At 42.6% G+C, this 19,316-nt stretch overlaps 2 protein-coding genes across 3 annotated transcripts in view; both read left to right on the forward strand.

The window, feature by feature from the left end:
• Positions 1-1,033: 1,033 nt before the first annotated feature.
• Positions 1,034-12,496, forward strand: zgc:109986 (uncharacterized protein LOC553566 homolog). Its single transcript, XM_061743707.1, has 8 exons — positions 1,034-1,213; positions 4,356-4,477; positions 8,177-8,315; positions 9,443-9,564; positions 11,081-11,191; positions 11,264-11,370; positions 11,450-11,540; positions 12,014-12,496. The coding sequence occupies exons 1-8, from the start codon at positions 1,117-1,119 to the stop codon at positions 12,125-12,127; spliced, it is 903 nt and encodes a 300-aa protein (XP_061599691.1). The 5' UTR covers positions 1,034-1,116; the 3' UTR covers positions 12,128-12,496.
• Positions 12,497-14,150: 1,654 nt separating this feature from the next.
• Positions 14,151-19,316, forward strand: part of baz1a (bromodomain adjacent to zinc finger domain, 1A) — a 33,542-nt gene continuing 28,376 nt past the window's right edge. For both annotated transcript variants that reach the window (XM_061742954.1, XM_061742955.1), the window contains exons 1-2: positions 14,151-14,280; positions 14,515-14,637. In XM_061742954.1, coding sequence (XP_061598938.1) covers positions 14,525-14,637 — 113 coding nt within the window. In that variant the 5' untranslated portion in view covers positions 14,151-14,280; positions 14,515-14,524. The remainder of the gene's footprint in view (positions 14,281-14,514; positions 14,638-19,316) is intronic.

A 19,316-nucleotide genomic window follows, 5' to 3' on the forward strand; every position in this document is an offset into this window, starting at 1 on the left:
CCAGTACACTCGTATGGCCAGGAAGTGAACAAAATTGTAGTTTCTCTACTGACCACTAGGGTCTGGATCCAGAGCTGCAGCTCCTCTACTGACTACTAGGGTCACTGCATGTTAAAATGCCCAACTTTACAGCAAAAATAAACATATTTACAGTGTGGAACAAAATATTTTTAGTTTCTATTAATACACTTCACATCCATGACAACTGTTCAGGGGAATTGTGTGTACCTCACCAGCTGAAATTATTTTAAACCATATGTGCATAATTACGGTTGTGGTCTTTTGAATGGCAGCCAGCTATGGTTCATGGCTAGTTGCCATGACTTTAACTACTTAAACCCATCCCAGTATCTACTGTACCTCTGTTGGATACCTGCTGACATCCAGACCTGCCTTAACCCTTTTACTTACAACCCACCATGATGGGTTGTGGGTTGGTCTGGAAGGATCTAAGGATTTAGTGGTTAAAGTGATCTGATTTTACATACAGTCTATGGTTTTAGACTATAGCCCCTTTCACACAGAGATTCCGCAATATTGGTGTAAAGAAGTCCTGCCAATACGCCGCCTTTGTTGGTTCACACAGAACCATACAACGCCGGCATAACGCCGCTCCCGTCTGTAAATTCACACAGCATGCCGGCGTTCCGCAATCAGAGGCGTGACGACAGCGTCAGTCCGACCGTCATGTCAGCGGCATGCCGGCTGTGTCATTCACACAGACCCCGTTTCGTCTCTGTGACGGCTCTGTGACTACCTCCGCTGCCGGCTTATTGGTGGGGCCACTTGGCCCCCCCATTCCGCCTCCGTGACTTTCACACAGAACAGCGAGGCGGCTTAAAGGCGCAACGTTCCCGCCTCGAACTGGCTGTGTGAAAGGGGCTTATGACACCCGAACAAACCCCCTGTTAATAGGGCCTGCAGGAGCTGGAAGCGGCCTGACTGGCTGTGAAACCTTGTCCGTCCAGCAGATGGCGGCAGAGCAGCTCTGGTGATGCAGGCTGCAGCAAAACCGGAGAAGAAGAAAAGCTCCGCTCTCAAAACAGACCAGTCTGTGGACACGTGTGGTCTGTCCATCGGAACCGGGTCGGGTTTTCCTAGTTTTATTGGTCCATCATGGACTTCGACAGAGCGAGGTCGGAGCTGCAGGAGCTGCTGAGCAGAGTGAAGCCGGCGGAGCTGCCGAAGCTGCTGGACTGGATGAGGAACTCAGGTAAACACACCTGCAGGACGGGCACACGTGCGTCACAGCTGGATTACAGCTGTTACTGTTAAGAGCTGTGACAGCTGGATTACAGCTGTGACACAGCTGGATTACAGCTGTTACTGTCAAGAGCTGTGACAGCTGGATTACAGTTGTGTGACAGCTGGATTACAGCTGTTACAGCTGTTACAGGTAGGACATAGCCGGGTAAAGTAAAGTAAAGCCTTTTCATTTCATGACTTTTCTGAATGAACTATGATTTTTCAGTCATAGTTCATCCAGCATACAACGAGATTGGGTTTGCTCTCCATTTGGTGCATTGGAATAAGATACAATAACATTTAATAGCAGGATAGAAAACAATAATACAATTTATATTAAGTAAAAATAGCAAATGTATATATACAATTTGTGTGGGGCACACGATTTCCCAGGACTGTACAAGTGAGTTTATTTGTTGTGGTCTTGTGGGACTTGTGGCTCTGACCAGGGGTGTGAGCGGAGCGGAGTGGGGTGTGGGATGGGTCTCTCTGACCATGTCCATCGCTCTGCTGAGGTAGCAGAGCCGGTGTCTGCCAAAAAGTGATTGCCTGCCAGAATCTGATTTCTCCCCTGAAAATGGGTCTTTTTACCTGCCAAAAATTGATTGAAGGTCAAATACAGTTAATGAAAGGTTGTTTCTACCTAAATATGATTTGATCTCATTCTTGACCTTCATAATATAAACACTTGAGCTCACAGGATTGCTTTTAACTCTTTTAAAGGACCATTACAACACAAAATAGGGATTTTCACCTGCCAAAAATTGATTGAAGGCCAAATATAGTTGTTTCTGCCTAAATATGACTTGACCTCATTCTTGAGCTTCATAATCTGAAAATCTGACATTTTTTGCCAGACCAGAAATCAGATTCTGGCAGGCAATCACTTTTTGGCACGACACCGGTGTTCTGAGATTTCTTCCTACCCATAATTTTTTCCTACTCGAGTTGACTGCGCATGCGTATAGCCGCAACTTCAGACATCAGAAGGCCATAATATCCTGCTACCTGATCGCCGCGGAAGAGAGAAGGTTAGTTTCTTGTATTTTAATACTTTGTATGGACAGTATTTAATGCATATACGTTTGAGGGACAAATCAAATGCATGTCTTTATGCCTGTGTGTGAGTGAATGTGCTTTTCCAGCTGTATTAAACAGCTGGAAAAGTTATTCAGTTTTGTGCCAAAAGCAGTGATGGAAATCAACAGGTAGAGCAGGAAATGGACAGACCACCAAAGGTTAACTGCAGCATCCAGCAAGAAGGTTTGATTGATTTTATTTATTATAATTTTTTGCTACGGTAGGAGAAAATTTTAGGTAGGAAGAAATCTCAGAACACCGGCCATGTCCCCCAGGCAGGGGAGGGAGCCGCCAGTGGTCTCCTGGGTAGCGTTGATCCATCTCTGCAGCGTTGTCCTGTCCGCTGCAGAGCATCCAGCGCACCCCACTGGGATTCTCTAGACCCAATATATGCTCTCTACGTGGCTCTGTCGAGGGTCACCAGCAGCTTCTCCTCCAGGTGGGTTTTCCTGAATACTCCCAGGAAGTGGAGATGCTGCTGGGCTTTGTTCACCATCACTGGTGTTGACGGTCCAGGAGAGGTTGTCAGAAGTCTGGATGAGTGGACCTTGTCAACACAAGCCCCGTTGATGAGAAGCAGGGGCTGATCCATGCTGCATTTGCAGAAGTCCAGTATGAGTTATTTTGTTTTTGTGGTGTTTAGTTTCAGGTTGTTGTCAGAAACAACACTGAGAGTACTTAACCTAATCTCTGTAGGCCGACTCATCTCCTGAGATGAGCTCAACCACGGTGGTATTATCAGCAAACTTGATGATGGAGTTGGAGCGATGGGATGGTGTTTTGGGAGAAATCTCAAATAGGTTCTAGAGTGGTCGGCTGTACCCAAAATGAATCACACACACACTCGCCTTTGCTATAAGATATGAATACATTTATTAGCAAAAAAGCAAGCATTACATAGAAGACATCCACAAAACTACCCGTTCTAGGATAAGTGTCGAATTACCCCCCACAACTCGGCAGTACACACAATATCACTCGTTTGCCAGGGTGACGCGACAAGCTATCCCCCGCAAAACAGTGGCAATCAACACAGTTTCAATCATCACACACAGGTGAAAGGGTTAAACAGGCCTTCTTACCTCGACACGGGACTGGAGAGCCAAGGCAGTCCGGTTTTGAATAAGCCAAGGAAAAACCCAACGCCGGGCGTTTTGCCAGTACCCACGGCCGACTCTGGCTATACTTCCGGTTTCCCTGTCTTTTATACCTTTCCCTCAGTACCTTGCGGAGGGGGGGAAAAGGCCTATTCGCCCCCCCCGTCCGCAAGCTCTCAAAACAAGTTTCGGCTCCCACGGGACCCAAAATCCCGTGCGAACCAGGCTCTTTCTCACAGAAAAACAGGCATTTGCTATGATAAACAGCAGGTGCGCGGCTAACTAAAAACTAAGGCCGTGTTTTGAGAATCTAGGGCATCTTCAGGACACAAAACTTATTTTTTCTCACTTCAGATGGTCACATGTCATGTCATGTGTGTACAAGGAGTCCAGTAAGCGACTCAGTACACAACCTTGTGGGGAGCCCGTGCTGTAAGTTAGGATGGGGGAGTAGTGTGGTCCGTATCTCACAGATTGTGGTCGTTCTGTGAGAAAGTCTTGTATTCCCTGCAGATGGGTGTGGGAGAGTTTTTTTGATCAGCATATCCTGGGTGGTGTTAAAGGCTGAGCTGGAGTTGATGAATAGCATCCTCACGTAGCTTAGACTGCGTTTTGTGCGTCCTCTGAAACAGAAAGTATAAAATGTAACCCCCCCAACAATGGGGAAGGTGTTTGCCTTGAAGCTTGTTGCAGGTGATTGTTGATCACCAAGACAATGTCAATGAGATTATTTTCCTTTTTCCAGTCACGTCGACTTTCTCTCATCTCAGATCGTAAACGTGAAATATGTCTGATATTTATCGTTCCTGCACCACAGCCGATGAGAGCGAGCAGACGAATAGCCACACAAGCTGCATGTGTGTACGTTTATAGCTATATAACATGACAGTGGACGTCACACAATCTGACGCAATTGTGCATCTCCTCTTCCAGACGACCTGGATCACCTCCTGGTGGACAACAAGAAGGTGATTCTAGAGAGCATTGCAGACGACCTCAGAGCCAGACTTCCTCTTAACGCCATGCTGCCCTCTGAGACTGCGGCCCATCACAAGGTACTGTAAAGTACTGTCTTCAAACACTACACAGCGCTACATGGGATAGCTCAGTATTACTTCCTGCATTCAAGTTCTACTCCTCTCAGGCTCCATACTGCTTGGTGGTGGTAGTGCACCATTTTAGATGTTTGGCAAATGCCAATAGATAAAAGAAGAAGAAAAATGAGGAAAAACTAAGTGCATTGACGACAACATGGAAGGAGCAGAGACGGTTGCTGCGTTTCTATTTGCATATACTCAAAGGCAGTGGCGGGTGGTGCATCTCACACTTAGGCCTTCAGTGATGTCCAACTTAGTCAATAAAAACCTGCTGTATTTATAACACCAGGACTGGAGAGTAGTTAGAAACACACTGAAGCACTACTAGGCACGACCTCAGTCGTGTACAAAATGGGCTGTTATCCGGCACATTTTAAAAATCAACAAACCCGCATCAGCAATTAAAAAATATATGGTATGCCTCTGTGAAAACGTAAAAATGAAAGGGTCTTGGGCCGCTCCGTGGCGCAGTGGGTTAAGCAAACGGCTCATATACTGAGGCTACAGTCCTCCTGCAGCGGCCGCAGGTTTGAATCCCGGCCTGTGCACCTTTGCTGCATGTCATCCCCATTCTCTCTCTCTCTACCCCCTTCCTTTTTTTTTTTTTTTAAACTTTATTTTTAAAGATTTTTACATTTTTGACATTACAAGTAAAATGTAACAATTGCATAAAAATAAAAGCAAAGCAAAATAAAAGAAAGAAAAATAACAAAAGTGCACAGATTGTAACAACAGGTCAGGTCGGTGAGCCACTCTGAAATCAACAGTAAAGGAAAAGCCACATGGCAAGCATTGGAAGTGCACCTCCATCAAAAGTCCCAAACATAAAGTCCCCGGCCATCAGCTACACATACATTCTCTACCCCCTTCCTGTCTGCAATTTGAATAAAGGGCCACACTGAGCCACAAAAAATCTAAAGGGTCTTTAAAATTATCTTTAAAAAAAGTTTTATTAAGCATTTAAGCTTTAACATGATTGTACAATAAATTGCAAAATCGCAGTGTAATATCAGGAAGACACTAATAAGATGGCCATACTTTGGCGACAGCGACACAATAAACAAGTCTCTTTGTGAAAAAACTTTTTCATGTCAAAACGTGACATATCGCGGCTTCTGAGACCTGTTGCTTTGAATACAATCACACAGCTGCACCAATGAGCCAGATTATTTACATACACTGCAGAAGGGCAACATTTTTTTGTTCCATATTCCGTATATTTGTCATTTTAGTTCGTTATTATGGATTTGATATGAACAAAATAAATTATAAAAACATTAAACGTGGGGGAAAAACTTTTTTTGCACTCACCAAAATGGCTGTGTCCCCCAAAACAAAGGTGAGTGAGTCAAAGCTGAGAAGAGAAGACCGTCTCCCAAAGAGGTCGTTTAGATCAGGGGTTCCCAACCTTTTTTGTGCCGAGGACCAGCAGAAGTATAAACAAAAAGCTCAGGGACCGGTTGACAATTTATGTCAATTTTAATAAACATTTTAGAAAAAAACAATGCATTTTAAAATGCAGGCTATCATTGTTTTACTAACTTTACAATGGTTTCAGGTGCATATATTTATCCACCAACAGGTGGCGACTCATTTTACGAAAATAACAGCCTATTTCAATTGCCAGACAGCTGCAACACTTTGCCAGCTGCTTTTTCCCCCAAAAGTTCGAGGCAGATGTCTTTTGCAGCGGGCTGTATTAGCTCCTCTCCAATTGTAAAGGGCTTTTTAGCTTTTGCAATCCGGTGAGCAACGAGATATGAAGCCCTCGTTGCAGCGACGTTAGCTGATGTTGTGGCCTTTAAAACTTGCTTCTGCAAATCTAACTCACGTTTTTTCCTTTCGAAAAAATCCACTGGTTTGTCTTTGAGAGAAGGATGTTTTGTATTTAGGTGTCTTTGAAGCTTGGATGGGTTCATTGCTTCGTTGGCGAGCGTTTCTCCACATAAAATACATAGTGGGTTTGGCGCCTCCAAATCGCCAATTGCAACAAATCCGTATTTTATATACATAATGTCGTACTTGCGATTAAAGCTTTTGCTTTTCTTTTTGGTAGGATTTTCCACCTGTTCATCACTATTTCCAGGGGCGAAAATCCTGTTTCATAGTTGGGGGGGACAATAAACAGTAAAATTTTAGAGAATAAATCCAGGGGGGGACAAGGAATAAAAGTTTTAGCCTTCCTTTAATACAGCATTTTGACATTTTCAACTTTATCTCGCAAACAGGCAGAAGACCTTTCTTAGAGTAATACAAAACAATGGTATTAGGTGGAAGGTGGCAATAATACAGCACATCTGACAAAATACACTGCAAAAACCCAAAATCTTGAGAAGAATATTTGTCTTATTTCTAGTAAAAATCTCATTACACTTAAAACAAGACTCATCACTGGAAAAAACAACAATTTTCACCTGTTTCAAGTAGATTTTCACTTGAAATAAGTAGAAAAATCTGCCAGTGGAACAAGATTGTTTTGCTTGTAATAAGAAGATATTAGTGTTGATGTGTGTGTGTGTGACAGACGTGTGTATGGGGCGTTAATGAAAATACGGGACAAACCAATTCCGTATTTTACGGGACGGGTGGCAACCCTACTTGCAAGTGTTCTTTTTATTCGCCGTATCCAGGCTAAAATGCTCCCGAACTTTTGAAGTTTTGTTACCCGCAGCTGCGCTGGGACGCAAAAAAAAAAGAAAGAAAAAAAGGCTGCGCTGAGACGTCCTGCAGCGCGGCTGTCGGCAGAGATTGTATGAGGTGAAGTGAAGTAAGATGCCTCACTCCATTGGGAAAAAAAATGTCTGGTGACAATTGCCGACAATTTTGATTATCCCTTTTTTGTCGACAACGTCGGCGAATCGTTGCAGCCCTAATTATGATCAGAACACAAGCCATTCCACGGCCCGGTAGTAACGGCTCTACGGACCGGTACCGGTCCGGGGACCGGGGGTTGGGAATCACGGGTTTAGATGACTGCATGTCACTTCCTAACTGCAGCACATGCACTCAGCACAGACTAAATACCTTACCAAGCAGTTTCTCTGTCACGGAAACCGCAGTGGCTGGGATGTGTTTCAGCCCCACAGAGGTTCCAGGGCAGCTCCTGGTTGACGTGAGGCCTCTAGACCGGCATTAATGGAAACACGCCTCCACCTTTCAAAGGAAACCTTACTGTTTTTGTCTGAGCTGCATTTTTCTGTCAGCTATAATTGTAAATTACTTTTCAGATTCATATTTTATCTTCTCAGAATTAAGGGAATCAATGTTTTTGCATGGATGCTTTTATTAATACACTGTTGGCCATGAAGTTCTTTTATTGATATGTTTGTTATCTTCTTATGAAATGAGTCTTAATAAAAAAAAGAGTGAAGTTTCTGAAAAACACAATCTAACGTTATGGGTAATTAAAGGGACCCTGTGTAACATACCACTCTAGACCTGATGGAGAGCAGAATGTCATTTATTTAACAATTTATTGAGTTTTTAAAGCATTTTAGTAACTGCTTAGATTTAAGATCATATTTTAAGACTATTCTTTACATAACTGATCTCCAGGTTATTCAGGATCTGGATCAAGGGCTGCAGTTGAGACTCAGGGATTGTATGTGTTAGGTGCAGAAAGACAAAGATCTTCAAGTTTTTTTTTCTGTGGTTCAGATGCAGCAGCTGGCCAAGGCAACGGTCCACGTGGACAGCTTCCTGTACAGCGACGATCAGGTGGACGCTCTGTGTGAAGAGGGGTCCATGAGCAGAACCTACTGCCTCAGCTGTGGATCCGTCAAGACCGCACCTCTGGGTGGGAGCACATTTCTGCCATGACTTCTGCAGACACAAGCAAACTGAAACATGTACAGTACTTGTTTAGCTTCAGGATCAGAACTTGAACCCAATAACAGCGGAGGAACAGAGATGATTAGCAAGTCACAGAATAATTATATTTACTTACTTAGACTTATGTCTGAAATATTTGGACCAAACATATTTCAGTTAGTCTTACTTGACCAGAAATGTTCTGAAGAAGTTTGGTATGGGTGCCAGTCTGCAGAAATGCTACAATGAAAACAAGAGAATGTAATTAACAGAGAGGGGAGGGGCACAATCAGCGCTTACAAACTATTGTTCTGTGACATTTTCATAAAATGGGTCACCACTTTTACTCCGTGGCCCTTAAATACTGGCCCAAGGAAGAGAGGAAAATGAAACCGGCGTGTGACTCCACTAGTGGGCATGAAACGAGATGGAAGGGGCCAATCACATTCATTGTGCTCATATTGATAATAATCTTCTTTTTTTTAAACAGTGGAGGAGAAGCTGCTGTAAGCTTTCTTCATGATTTTGCGTCCCTTTTTAACAGAATCACGTGTAAGTGTGCATGCTCAATTGCGCAAGAGAGAAACAAGGGCCAGAGAGTGATGTGTGCAGCACGCTGGTGTGTGGAGAATTTGAGTAGGAAGGTCTGAACAGTGTAACTAGATGGATTCATCCCCATTTCTGAGGCTCCTCCGGCCGGAAGTGTCCGGGTCTCCCAACCAAGCTGGAAGTGTCCGGATCTTGAAGCATGAGCACCAGATGTTTGTCCTGAAAGTACTGATGTCATTTTTTTTTTTAAAGATATATGTTATTACTGAAGGTAGAGATGGATGCTCCTGCTCTGACGGTGGTGGCTTGTTCCACCATTGTGGACCCTCCAATGAGAGCAGTCTGGACATAAAGGCATGGCAGATCCAGATCACATTCCTCAGAGGAACATGGTGGTGGAAACAAGTCAATCATTGTTGAATCTGACCACTGCCTGGTCCCGTCTGGTCTCATCTGGTCCGGTCTGGTTCTGTTCAGTCTCATCTGGTCCCATCCGGTCCTGTCTGGTGCATGAATCCACTTCAGACCGCATGGTCATTGTTGTTGTCGTCTTTTCCCCTGCAGACTTCATCTCCCACTCCTTCTCAGTGTCAGAGCTTCAGTTCCTGTTCCAGAACGTTCTTCCAGACTTAAGTGGGCGGACGCTGGTGGACGTTGGTTCCAGACTGGGAGCAGTCCTGTACGGGGTCAGAGGTCTTCACACAGACATGCACAGGAAAACAAATATTTGAGAGAACTTTACATCGATTCACTTCCTGTTGACTGTTGAAAAATTTGAAAATTGGTAGGTTTATGTAGTTCGGCGACCCACACAAAAAAAGTATAAAAAATTCTTAAATGTAGGGCAAATCCCCTGTTTTTGATTGATTTGGTGATTTTTGGCCTGATTTGTATTTTTTTTAAAGGCTTTGTTGCTGAACGAGCTCCTCGGATTTCATCGGACAGCCAATTTCAACATAAAAATTAAACTTAGCTAACTTATTTACCTAGCTCTAATTCAGTTCTGCATTGTCCAAGAGGCCTCAGATGTTCTGTGTATCATCAGAATCCAGCTCTGCACAGGTTTATATGGTGATATTTACTCATACTCATAGCGCCTCCTAGTGGCAACGGGAAGTGACTTGTTTGAAATTTTGATGTGGCTGTTCTGACATGATGGTCAAAGAGATGTCAAATCCATGCTTAAGAAGTTGATGAAGCTAATCATGACATAAAATTGAGTTTTTATCAGAGGACCTTCCCATGGTGACGTGGTGAATTTTGATGCTTCACCATGAGTGGAAAACTTGTTCTAACTTGCCCTGCGTTGTCCAATCTGAACCAAAGTATACTTTTTCTGAAGCTCCCATGCTGAAAAAATGGATATGAAAATTTAGTATGAACTCCATAGCACCACTTTTTGGGTTTTTTTGCCACATTATATCCCGTAATTACGCTTCGCTCATCCGATCAGCCTGAGATTTGTGCTGAATGTACCCAAATACTGTCCTCCAGCAACACAGAGTTTCAGGGATGGAGGTCTCACAGTGCCTGTGTCATTCACTGCAAAACAGGAAGTGGGTGGTTTTGACTTGTGTATGACATAAATTTATTAAAATCGCCCTTTCATTCTTGGGAGGGGAGATTCAAGGATCATATCCCTTTCACAAAGGCAAACGTTTCATACACTGCAACATTGGGTCTAATAAAAACTTAATCACTCTATATTTTTGGAAATAGGAAATTATAACCGATGAACGTATCTCTAGCATACTTTGTCTGACCAGTGGGCTGCAGGTTGTGAGATGGGGGTGTTGGGGCTTTTTTAATATTTACACGGTCTGATCTTGGAGTAAACTCGCTGGGACATCGACTGGGTTGAGACATTTGGATAGTTTGTTTTTCTCTCCTCTGATATGGATTCCTCTGCTGTCTACTGAACCTCTACCAGTATTAGTTTGAATTATTACCAACTAAACAAACTTTTTCAATTAAAATCAAATTATAAAATTGTGTGTTTTTGTTTGTTTTTTTTTAATCAGCCTTGAAAGTCAGTTAATGCTAGATGACCGTCTTCTGTCCAACAAACCACCTGTCGCAGCTTCTCTGCCCGGACACTTGAATCTGGAAGTTGTAGGGCACTCACAATGAAAATGTTGAGCTGATTGCCTTAGCTTTGATTTACCTCATTTTGAGACCTGCTGTGTGTTTTGATCTGTTCAGGGTCATGTGTACAGCTCGGCGTCTCGGATCATTGGTCTGGAGCTCAGCGAGGAGTTCATCAGGCTGCAGAACGAAATGCTGCTCAAATACGGTCTGAAAGACAGAGTTCAGGTTGGTCTCTAAATGTTCCTCAGCAGACAGATGCCTGATCTCCATCCAATCATGCTTCCGTTCTCTCTGCAGGTTCTCCACGCTGATGTCTGCATGCAGGACGCTCTGGTGCACAGTGCAGACGTTCTGGTCATGAACAACGTATTCGAGTACTTCCTGGAGCCCAGCGAGCAAGTCAGGTTCGGACTCTCAAAGAACGTAAATACTAATCACACATTTGGCTGAGCACTCGCCAGAGAAATGTTTGTGTGTTTCCAGAGCGTGGAGGTTCATCATGCAGACCTTCAGGAGGACAGGGAGTCTGCTGGTCACAGTTCCCAGTCTGCAGGACAGTCTCGGCGCTCTGCAGGTAAAAAGAGGCTTAGCTCCAGCAGCTTCATGCAGTACAAGTACAGGAGGTGTTTGTGTCTGCAGGGATCTGGTGTCCTGTTGAACTCTGTAGACGTCTGTGAGGAGCATTTAGCCTTGGCCTGGGTACAGCGTGTGCAAACTGATACTTTCTTCATAAAAGATCAGCCCCTCTGACGTTACAGTGATCTGTTTATCAGAATCGTGTGGATGAATAATCATCTGTGTTTAAAAATCATCATGCATCTTTTGTTCGGTGTCATTCTGCATCGAGACGCCTGATGTATGTTATGACCCATTTGCATGCAACTGCTTAATTAAATCTACTGAACTCTGGCTCATCTCTCAAGTCTTAATCTTGGTAGACTTGGATGCACTCAGTTTCAGATATTCACCTGGTGGGGAAAACATGTTATACAGACGTATCAATGGGTTTTTCCGCAACACCGTCCTCAGCATTGACTTCTGTTTCAGGTGGTGATGGAGCCCGGCTGGGTGGAGGAGCTTCCTGTGGACTATGATGTCTACCTGGGCAGTGATACAGACCCGGAAGCTCTCAGACTGATCCACCTGTACAGGGTCCTGTGACCTCAGACTGATCAAATCATGATGACAGACGACAGGAAGTGCTGTGACATCAGGAGTACATCAAAAAAACGCTTGAGTGGAGCTGATGATGGTTCAACGTGAACTCTCAACATGAGCAGGACTATTGGCTAAAAAATGGTTCTCAGACGGGACAGTTCTGATTTATCCCCACAACTGTACTGTTGCAGGGCCGGCTCTTGGCATAGGCGATATAGGCAGTCGCCTAGAGCGCCATCTGCTGGAGGGGAGCCACCAAGCACTCTTGACTTCGAGTGGGAACATTTTTTTTAATAAAAATAATTTTCTATGCCCATGCCAGTTCCGATGTGTGTTCTCTCTTGAAACGGATAAATATTAACCACTGAATTTAAAAAAATAATGACGTTTCTAAAATAAGGACAGGTGACAGTTTTGTTGTTTTGTATTTGTATTTCTGCAGGTCAGGATGTCCGCAAGCAAACGTTCCTTTGCTCATATCTATGCCCCCAAAAATGCTTTTTTCATAACTTCTTCTCATTATCTGATTCAACAACTGTGTTTATCGCTGGAGATGATGATACTGTTACTGATCCCACGCTAGACCGATCACACTTCCAAAGTAACGTAAGAAACGACAGAAGGCTGCGTTTTGACTAGAATTGTGACTTAGGACCTTCCAGGTTGGCCTTGAATGGTCTTGTGGTAAAGGTGGGTCATGCATAGTAGGCAGTTGATGCCTGCAGCGACCAGCCCACTGGTTCTCTGCAGTCACCCCCAGCAGAGGACCAGTTTGACTACAACCTCAGCTCCAAACCAGAGCAAAACAAGGGGACTTGGTGACCTGTAAGTGGCCTTCTCTCCAAACACATCCAGGCCAAGTCGGAGCCGGTCACAGCTGCCCGTTAAGTACAGTTAAAACCAGAACATTGAGCAACCAGATTAACTTTAAATGAGAAGGAAAGTAGCTAAAGTGACAATGGCTAGCTTTGAGCTGTCATTTAAAAAAAAAAACTATATGAAATTTCTCACTTCATATACTTAAAAATGTGTAAAAAAAAAAATAAAATCCTTTTGGTATTAAAATTTGCAATATAGACTGAGAATGTATATTTTGTAAACACAAAAATGTGCAATAGATTCTCAAAGTATTTCTTTTTAAATGTCCAAATCTGTAAAAAATCTGAAACTGTAATTTCATAACCTTGTAAAATTAGTAAGAGGAAACCCAGACGTTGCCTTTAAATATGTAGGGAAAAAACACTCAAATCATGACTATATAATCTCAAAAATATGCGAGAAAGTCATTTTAATCACCTCAGAGATGTGCATATGAGACACGATGGATATGGATGGAGTATAATATACTGAGTATAATATACTGTATATTATACTCCATCCACATCCATCATTGAGGCTTGTTACTTGGGCGCCCCCCAGTGGTGAAACACGTCCGTTGCATGTAGCGGTAGCACCTCCCGGTGTTCTGCCAATCCTTGCTACCCGCCGAGAAATGCTACTTTGTGGTTCTGCGCATGCGCACAGTCGATTTTCAAAGTTACGACCATCATTTCTTGCACGATGTAAAATTGATAATATGGGATGTTGAGTATTTGATCCTTCAAAATACACTACACATGACATGAATTGCATTACACTTTGTGAACATTATACGATAAAGAAGAAAAAAAAACTTCTATCGCTTTATTTGATATTCATTAAGTCATTCGCCTTTATTTAACTAGGCAAGTCATTAAGAACACATTCTTATTTACAATGACGACCTGGCAAGCGACAAGAACAACTTGGGGGGAAAGGAAGTGGTTTAGGGAGTAAAACAAAGTAAAATTGTAGCTCTACAAAGGTAGAAAACCATTAGGAAACATTTTTTGGCAAAGCAGCAGAAGTTGGCAGAACACCGGTGTTCTGCCAACTTCTGCTGCTTTGCCAAAAAACGGCTCTGCTGGCAGGTGGCGGTTACACCTCCCGGCTCTGCCGGCAGGTGGCGGTAGCGCGCCTCCAGCAGTGTTTGTCTGCCGCCATTAAACCCGAAGAAGAAGCAGGAGTCCGTGAAGTGGGATCAAAGTTGGTCAACAATCCGCCAGAGAGCTGACTCCGACCCGTCCAAACTCCTCCAGCGAGACCCGCAGCTTCCCGGTTCATCCACACACACTTCGGTAAACACCCCCACAAACTAGTTATCTCAGTTCCCCGCGAAGTTTGTGCGGGGGACGGCCGTGTTGTCGGTGTTTAGCGGTGGGAGCGTGTGTGAGGAGGAACTCGTCCATGCGGCGGATTATCGGCTCGTCGAACAAAAGAGCGGCTCAGCCCGCCGCTCCCGCCGCGGGCGGCTCCGTTTGAGCGGGACGGCAGGTCCCAGAGTCACCGCTGTCCCTTTCTTGTCCCTCCAGGAGCCGAGAGATGCCGCTGCTCCACAGGAAAGCCTTCGTCCGGCAGAAACCCCCAGCGGACCTGCGGCCGGACGAGGAGGTGTTTCTCTGTAAAATCACCCACGAAGTGTTCAGGACCTACGAGTGAGTAGTTTCCCCCCGTGGGGGGTCTGAGGGGGCCGGACAGGTGGCACACTTCCACACAAAACCTCAGGACTAACTTTTTTCGAGAGGAGAGGGAGAGGGGGGTGCAGGTGTCCGGGCATGGGACAGGTGGGACAGGTGGAGGCCGGGAAATGGGATGTTGAGTGTTTGATCCTTCAAAATACACGACCCATGACATGAACTGCATTACACTTTGTGAACATTATACGATAAAGAGGAAAAAAAAAACAATTCTATCGCTTTATTTGATATTCACCTTTATTTAACCAGGCAGGTCATTAAGAACATTCTTATTTACAATGACGACCTGGCAAGCGACAAGGAAGTGGTTTAGGGAGTAAAACACAGTAACATTGTAGAACACCGGCACTCACAACCGCCCTGACGGCCGTTAAAGTGAACGTTTAAACTGTTTAAACACCAACACGGGCCACTTTGACACACGCTGTTTCACCCCAACGAAAGTTTTAAAGATAATATACAGAGGTGTCAAAAGTATTCACATTCATTATTCAGGTAGAAGTATAGATACTAGAGTTTAAAAATACTCCTGTTGAAGTATCAACTCAAGTTTTTTACTGAAGTAAAAGTATAAAAGTACTGGTTTCAAAACTACTTAAAGTGTAAAAGTAATGTAAGGGGGAAAAAGCCATTAAGGACAAAAGCCATTGAAAATTAATGCATCTTAGTATAATGCAAATATATTAAAGAACCATATATGTGTACTATTGAGCATTAACGTGTGTTTCAGAGAGCAGCAGATATGATGATTAGTTGCCTATAAGTATTGTAATGGTGCAAAAAGTCAAACTTCAGAGGCTTGTTATCATTTATCCTAACCTTTATTGGAATGTACATCCAAGTTTAGTTGCAGGAATCTGAGGGAAACGGATGTAAGAACAAAACTGGACAAGAACATCTGTGCCACAACCATAACCAAATTCAGTCTATCCGGATGGAGCAATTTAACTGGATAGTTGGCCGAAATGAAATAGAGTAACGAGGCTGTTTTTAAAATCTAGGGAGTAAAAAGTACAGATAATTGCGTGAAAATGTAAGGAGTAAAAGTAAAAAGTCGTCTGAAAAATAAGTACTCCAGTGAAGTATAGACAACCAAAATTTCTACTTAGTAAGGTAACAAAGTATTTGTACTTTGTTACTTGACACCTCTGATAATATATTATTAAACAAATGGCTTTCCCGAAGCTGATAACTTTGATTTGACCGTTAAAAGACTTTACAAACTTAAATATAACCCAGGTCAGCTTGTTTCTAGTAGTTTATATCTGAAAACGTCCCATTCTCTGTTAGCCAGTGAGATGAGAGGGGGGTCTGTGACATCACAGGTCCAGATCAGTACAGCTGGGCCATTTGTCAGTTTGCTTACTTGGGTGTACTTGCGTCCTTGTGAACATCATCATCCGTACCTGAGGTTCTCAGGTTCAGTCGGGTCCAGCGCCAACATCTCAGTCGTATTAGGGGCTCATGAACTAAATTGTGTTGGAGTTCTTCGACTGACTGATAGAAGCTGGCTGCTAAAGGGAGTCTCATTGACTTCCATGTTAAAATGTCCAACTTTAGAGCAGAAATTAACATAATAAACAGCCTGGTTCAGAAAAAAATTTTCCTCATCTGTAATCGTCATGCTACCACGCTTTGCGAAGCAACCACCTGTTTGTGTTAACCCAGTGCCGGCTAAATGTGACAGAAATTTTGGATTTTACCGTCGAGTTGACATGTTCAGCGGTATATTGAGCTGGAAACCTCACGGCACCTGCAGATCTTTTGGCGGGGTTCTGCTGAAGGAGCTTGTAGCAAAGCTAAATTTCAATTCAATTTTATTTATATAGCGTCTATTATAACAGAAGTTGTCTCTAGGCGCTTTCCAGAGACCCAGAACATGACCCCCGAGCAATTATTACATAAACACTGGCAGGTAAAAACTCTCCTAAAAAAACCTTAAGCCAAACAGTGGCAGGGAAAATATCCCCTTTAGGAGGGAAGAGACCTTGACCAGGACCTGGATAATAAGGGGGGACCCTCCTGCCGGAGGCTAGCTGAGTAGAGCAGAAAAAGAGAAAACAGACAGAGAGCATGAATAATGGAGAAAGGAGACACACAGACACAATGGGTAACTGGTGTACTACAGGGATGACTATATAAAAAGGCTAGGCAGACCAGCACAACAAACTACAAGAACGATGGACAATAATGATGGCTTTGAGATACTTATAATAAATGGAAGAGAAGAAGGGCGAGCAGCACTGCCCAGTGGATCATGTCGGTATTGAGTGACATGCAGTTGGGATGCTCCACTGCATGTCACTGCGAAGAAAAGATGGCCTCAAAACCTGTCTTCAGAAAACAACTGGTGACTTTACAGAATGCTTGGTCCATAGCTACTTAAAAAAAAATTATATATATATATATATATATATATATATATATATATATAATCGCGCGTCTTTAATGAGAACAGTTAGGCAGTGCAAGATCACGAGCAAAATACAGATATGAACGAGACGATCCAAACACAGATTGAAAAGAAAGAAATAACAATTTACAAAGACAAGCGAGATAAATGTAAATTATGAAGAGAAAATAATTTAATAGAAGTAAAAACAACAGAGAATGAACAAAAATGAAAACGGTAGTGTGAGAGCAATTTTCATGTAAACAAGTTTAGGGATTTACAGATGCTGAAGGTCACTACAGCCTTTGTGTTTTTCAATGAAGAGATTGTTCTCGTATATTCAAGTTCTTTTAAGGTAGTTATGAAACCAAAAATAAAAAAAAGTAATAAAACCAAACTAAAAATAACATTATAATAAAGGTGAAAATAAGAAAAGATGGAGTCGGCAATAAAAATTGCCGACTCCAAATTCAGGATGCTTTTGGCAAAAAGTACAATTGACATCTTATTCTTAAAATTTGATAACTATTGTTTTGCAGGGTAGACTTTATCAATTTAAATTAGAATTCTTTGACTTTGTTTAAAAAGAAATCTTTGGGGTAACACCCAATCTTTTTTCCCAATCAATATCGGTCACAAAGTTGACCCAATAAAAACATGGCTCTTGTTCTGGGGTTCTGATGCTTACCAGATGAAAAAGAAGAAGAAAAAAAAACCACTGTCAAGAGCCACCACAGAAAATCCTCCAGGTGTTACTGGCACATTATCTCATAAGAAATTCAGAGTAGTTATACAGCAACCCATCTCATTTGAACAGTCGACTAACTAAAACAATTCTGTAGTTAAACCATTTATCCAGAAATAGTGTTTTGTTTTTATAAATAACATTACAGTTGTTCCAAATGAAGCAACTATGCGAGGAGAAACTGTTTGTGAATCAAAGTCCATGCTTATAGAACCTGTTGGTGGAAGTGAGAAAGTTTCAGTAGTCATTTTGAAAAGCTGTAATTACAGAGCAGAAGTAAGGCCAGCTACATTTGAAAACGCATAATGTGAAGTGAAATTCCACATAGATGTGGGGGTTTTCAAATACTTATTTATCCAGTTTATCCTGAAGGTATTAAGTGTGCCAAAATCATTTAAATTTAAACCATCTTTGTCACAGGCACTTAAAGTGACAGGTTGTTGTAGGTAGTGTTTGTATCATAAAGCATCATAAAACAGGTTTTGTCTTTTCGCAAGAATCAGTGCTGGTATCTTATAATCATTATTAAATAAGGAAATTAGTTGCCTATTTAAGAGTAAAGAGTCTTCTTTTTGGTTTGGGAATGACAGTGATTAGTCCCTCACATGATGTAGGAGGGAGCGCACCCCTGTCGATGCTTTCCTAAAAGAAACGGAGCTACGCTGTCAGAGACCTGTTCCTGAAGCTCGGGAGTAAGGCCATCTCTCCCAGGAGACTTGTTCACTTTTAGATACTTTATAGCATCTGTAGCTTCATTCAGAGAAACTTCCCTGTCCCAGAATTCACTGTTGGCTTCACTCAGCTGAGTAATATTATCTAAGAAATTAAAAAAGCAGTGGCAGTGTGAGGGCAATATTTGGAAGAAAAAAGTTTACTACCTACTTACTGAAAGTCTGCACAATATTTTGCTATGGTTTTTATATCGTCAGAAATTGTTCCATTAATATTCAGATGTACAATAGAATTAATGTTAGATTAGCGTTTTTCAAGCCTGAAGAATTAATCTGAGTGTTCTCGTCTTTCTTGCCACTTTTTACAAGAGCAAACAAATGCTGCTCCAGCCGTACGCTTGTACATCTCATCTGATCTATGCTGCAGGCCATTTAGTTCTGTCTTATCAGGTTCATTGAGAGCCTCTATTGGTTTGGAAGTAAAACAAGCTATCTTATGTATTACTACTTTCTCATCAGTTCTTCTTCTCTTTGCTAAATCAGTACTGTATTTTCTAAAAAATATACCAAGTTCATGTTTCAAAAGCTCCCAGTTGTTGCGTGACATATTTTCAGCTCGAGCTTCATTCCAATGAAGCATTATCAATCTATGAACTTCAGTAATGACTACCTCATGATTCTTTGGGTGCTTCCAAAGGAAGATGACAGAGGAACAGTTAAATGAATTACTCTGTGATCTGAAAGCAGCGTCTGATAAATATCCGTTTTTAACTTCTTTCAAGTCTTTTGAAATAAGCCAATAATCACTGTGCGAGTGTCTGGTGCCTGC

This window comes from Cololabis saira, chromosome 16, assembly GCF_033807715.1.
Source record: "Cololabis saira isolate AMF1-May2022 chromosome 16, fColSai1.1, whole genome shotgun sequence".
NCBI classification, from domain to species: Eukaryota; Metazoa; Chordata; class Actinopteri; order Beloniformes; family Belonidae; genus Cololabis; species Cololabis saira.

Excerpts from the sequence above, each read along its gene's own strand:
- zgc:109986 (XM_061743707.1), top strand. The coding sequence starts at position 1,117 with ATGGACTTCGACAGAGCGAGGTCGGAGCTGCAGGAGCTGCTGAGCAGA. Across the intron at positions 1,214-4,355 it reads GGACTGGATGAGGAACTCAG|ACGACCTGGATCACCTCCTG; the intron begins GTAAACACACCT and ends CTCCTCTTCCAG. Across the intron at positions 11,541-12,013 it reads ACAGTCTCGGCGCTCTGCAG|GTGGTGATGGAGCCCGGCTG; the intron begins GTAAAAAGAGGC and ends CTTCTGTTTCAG.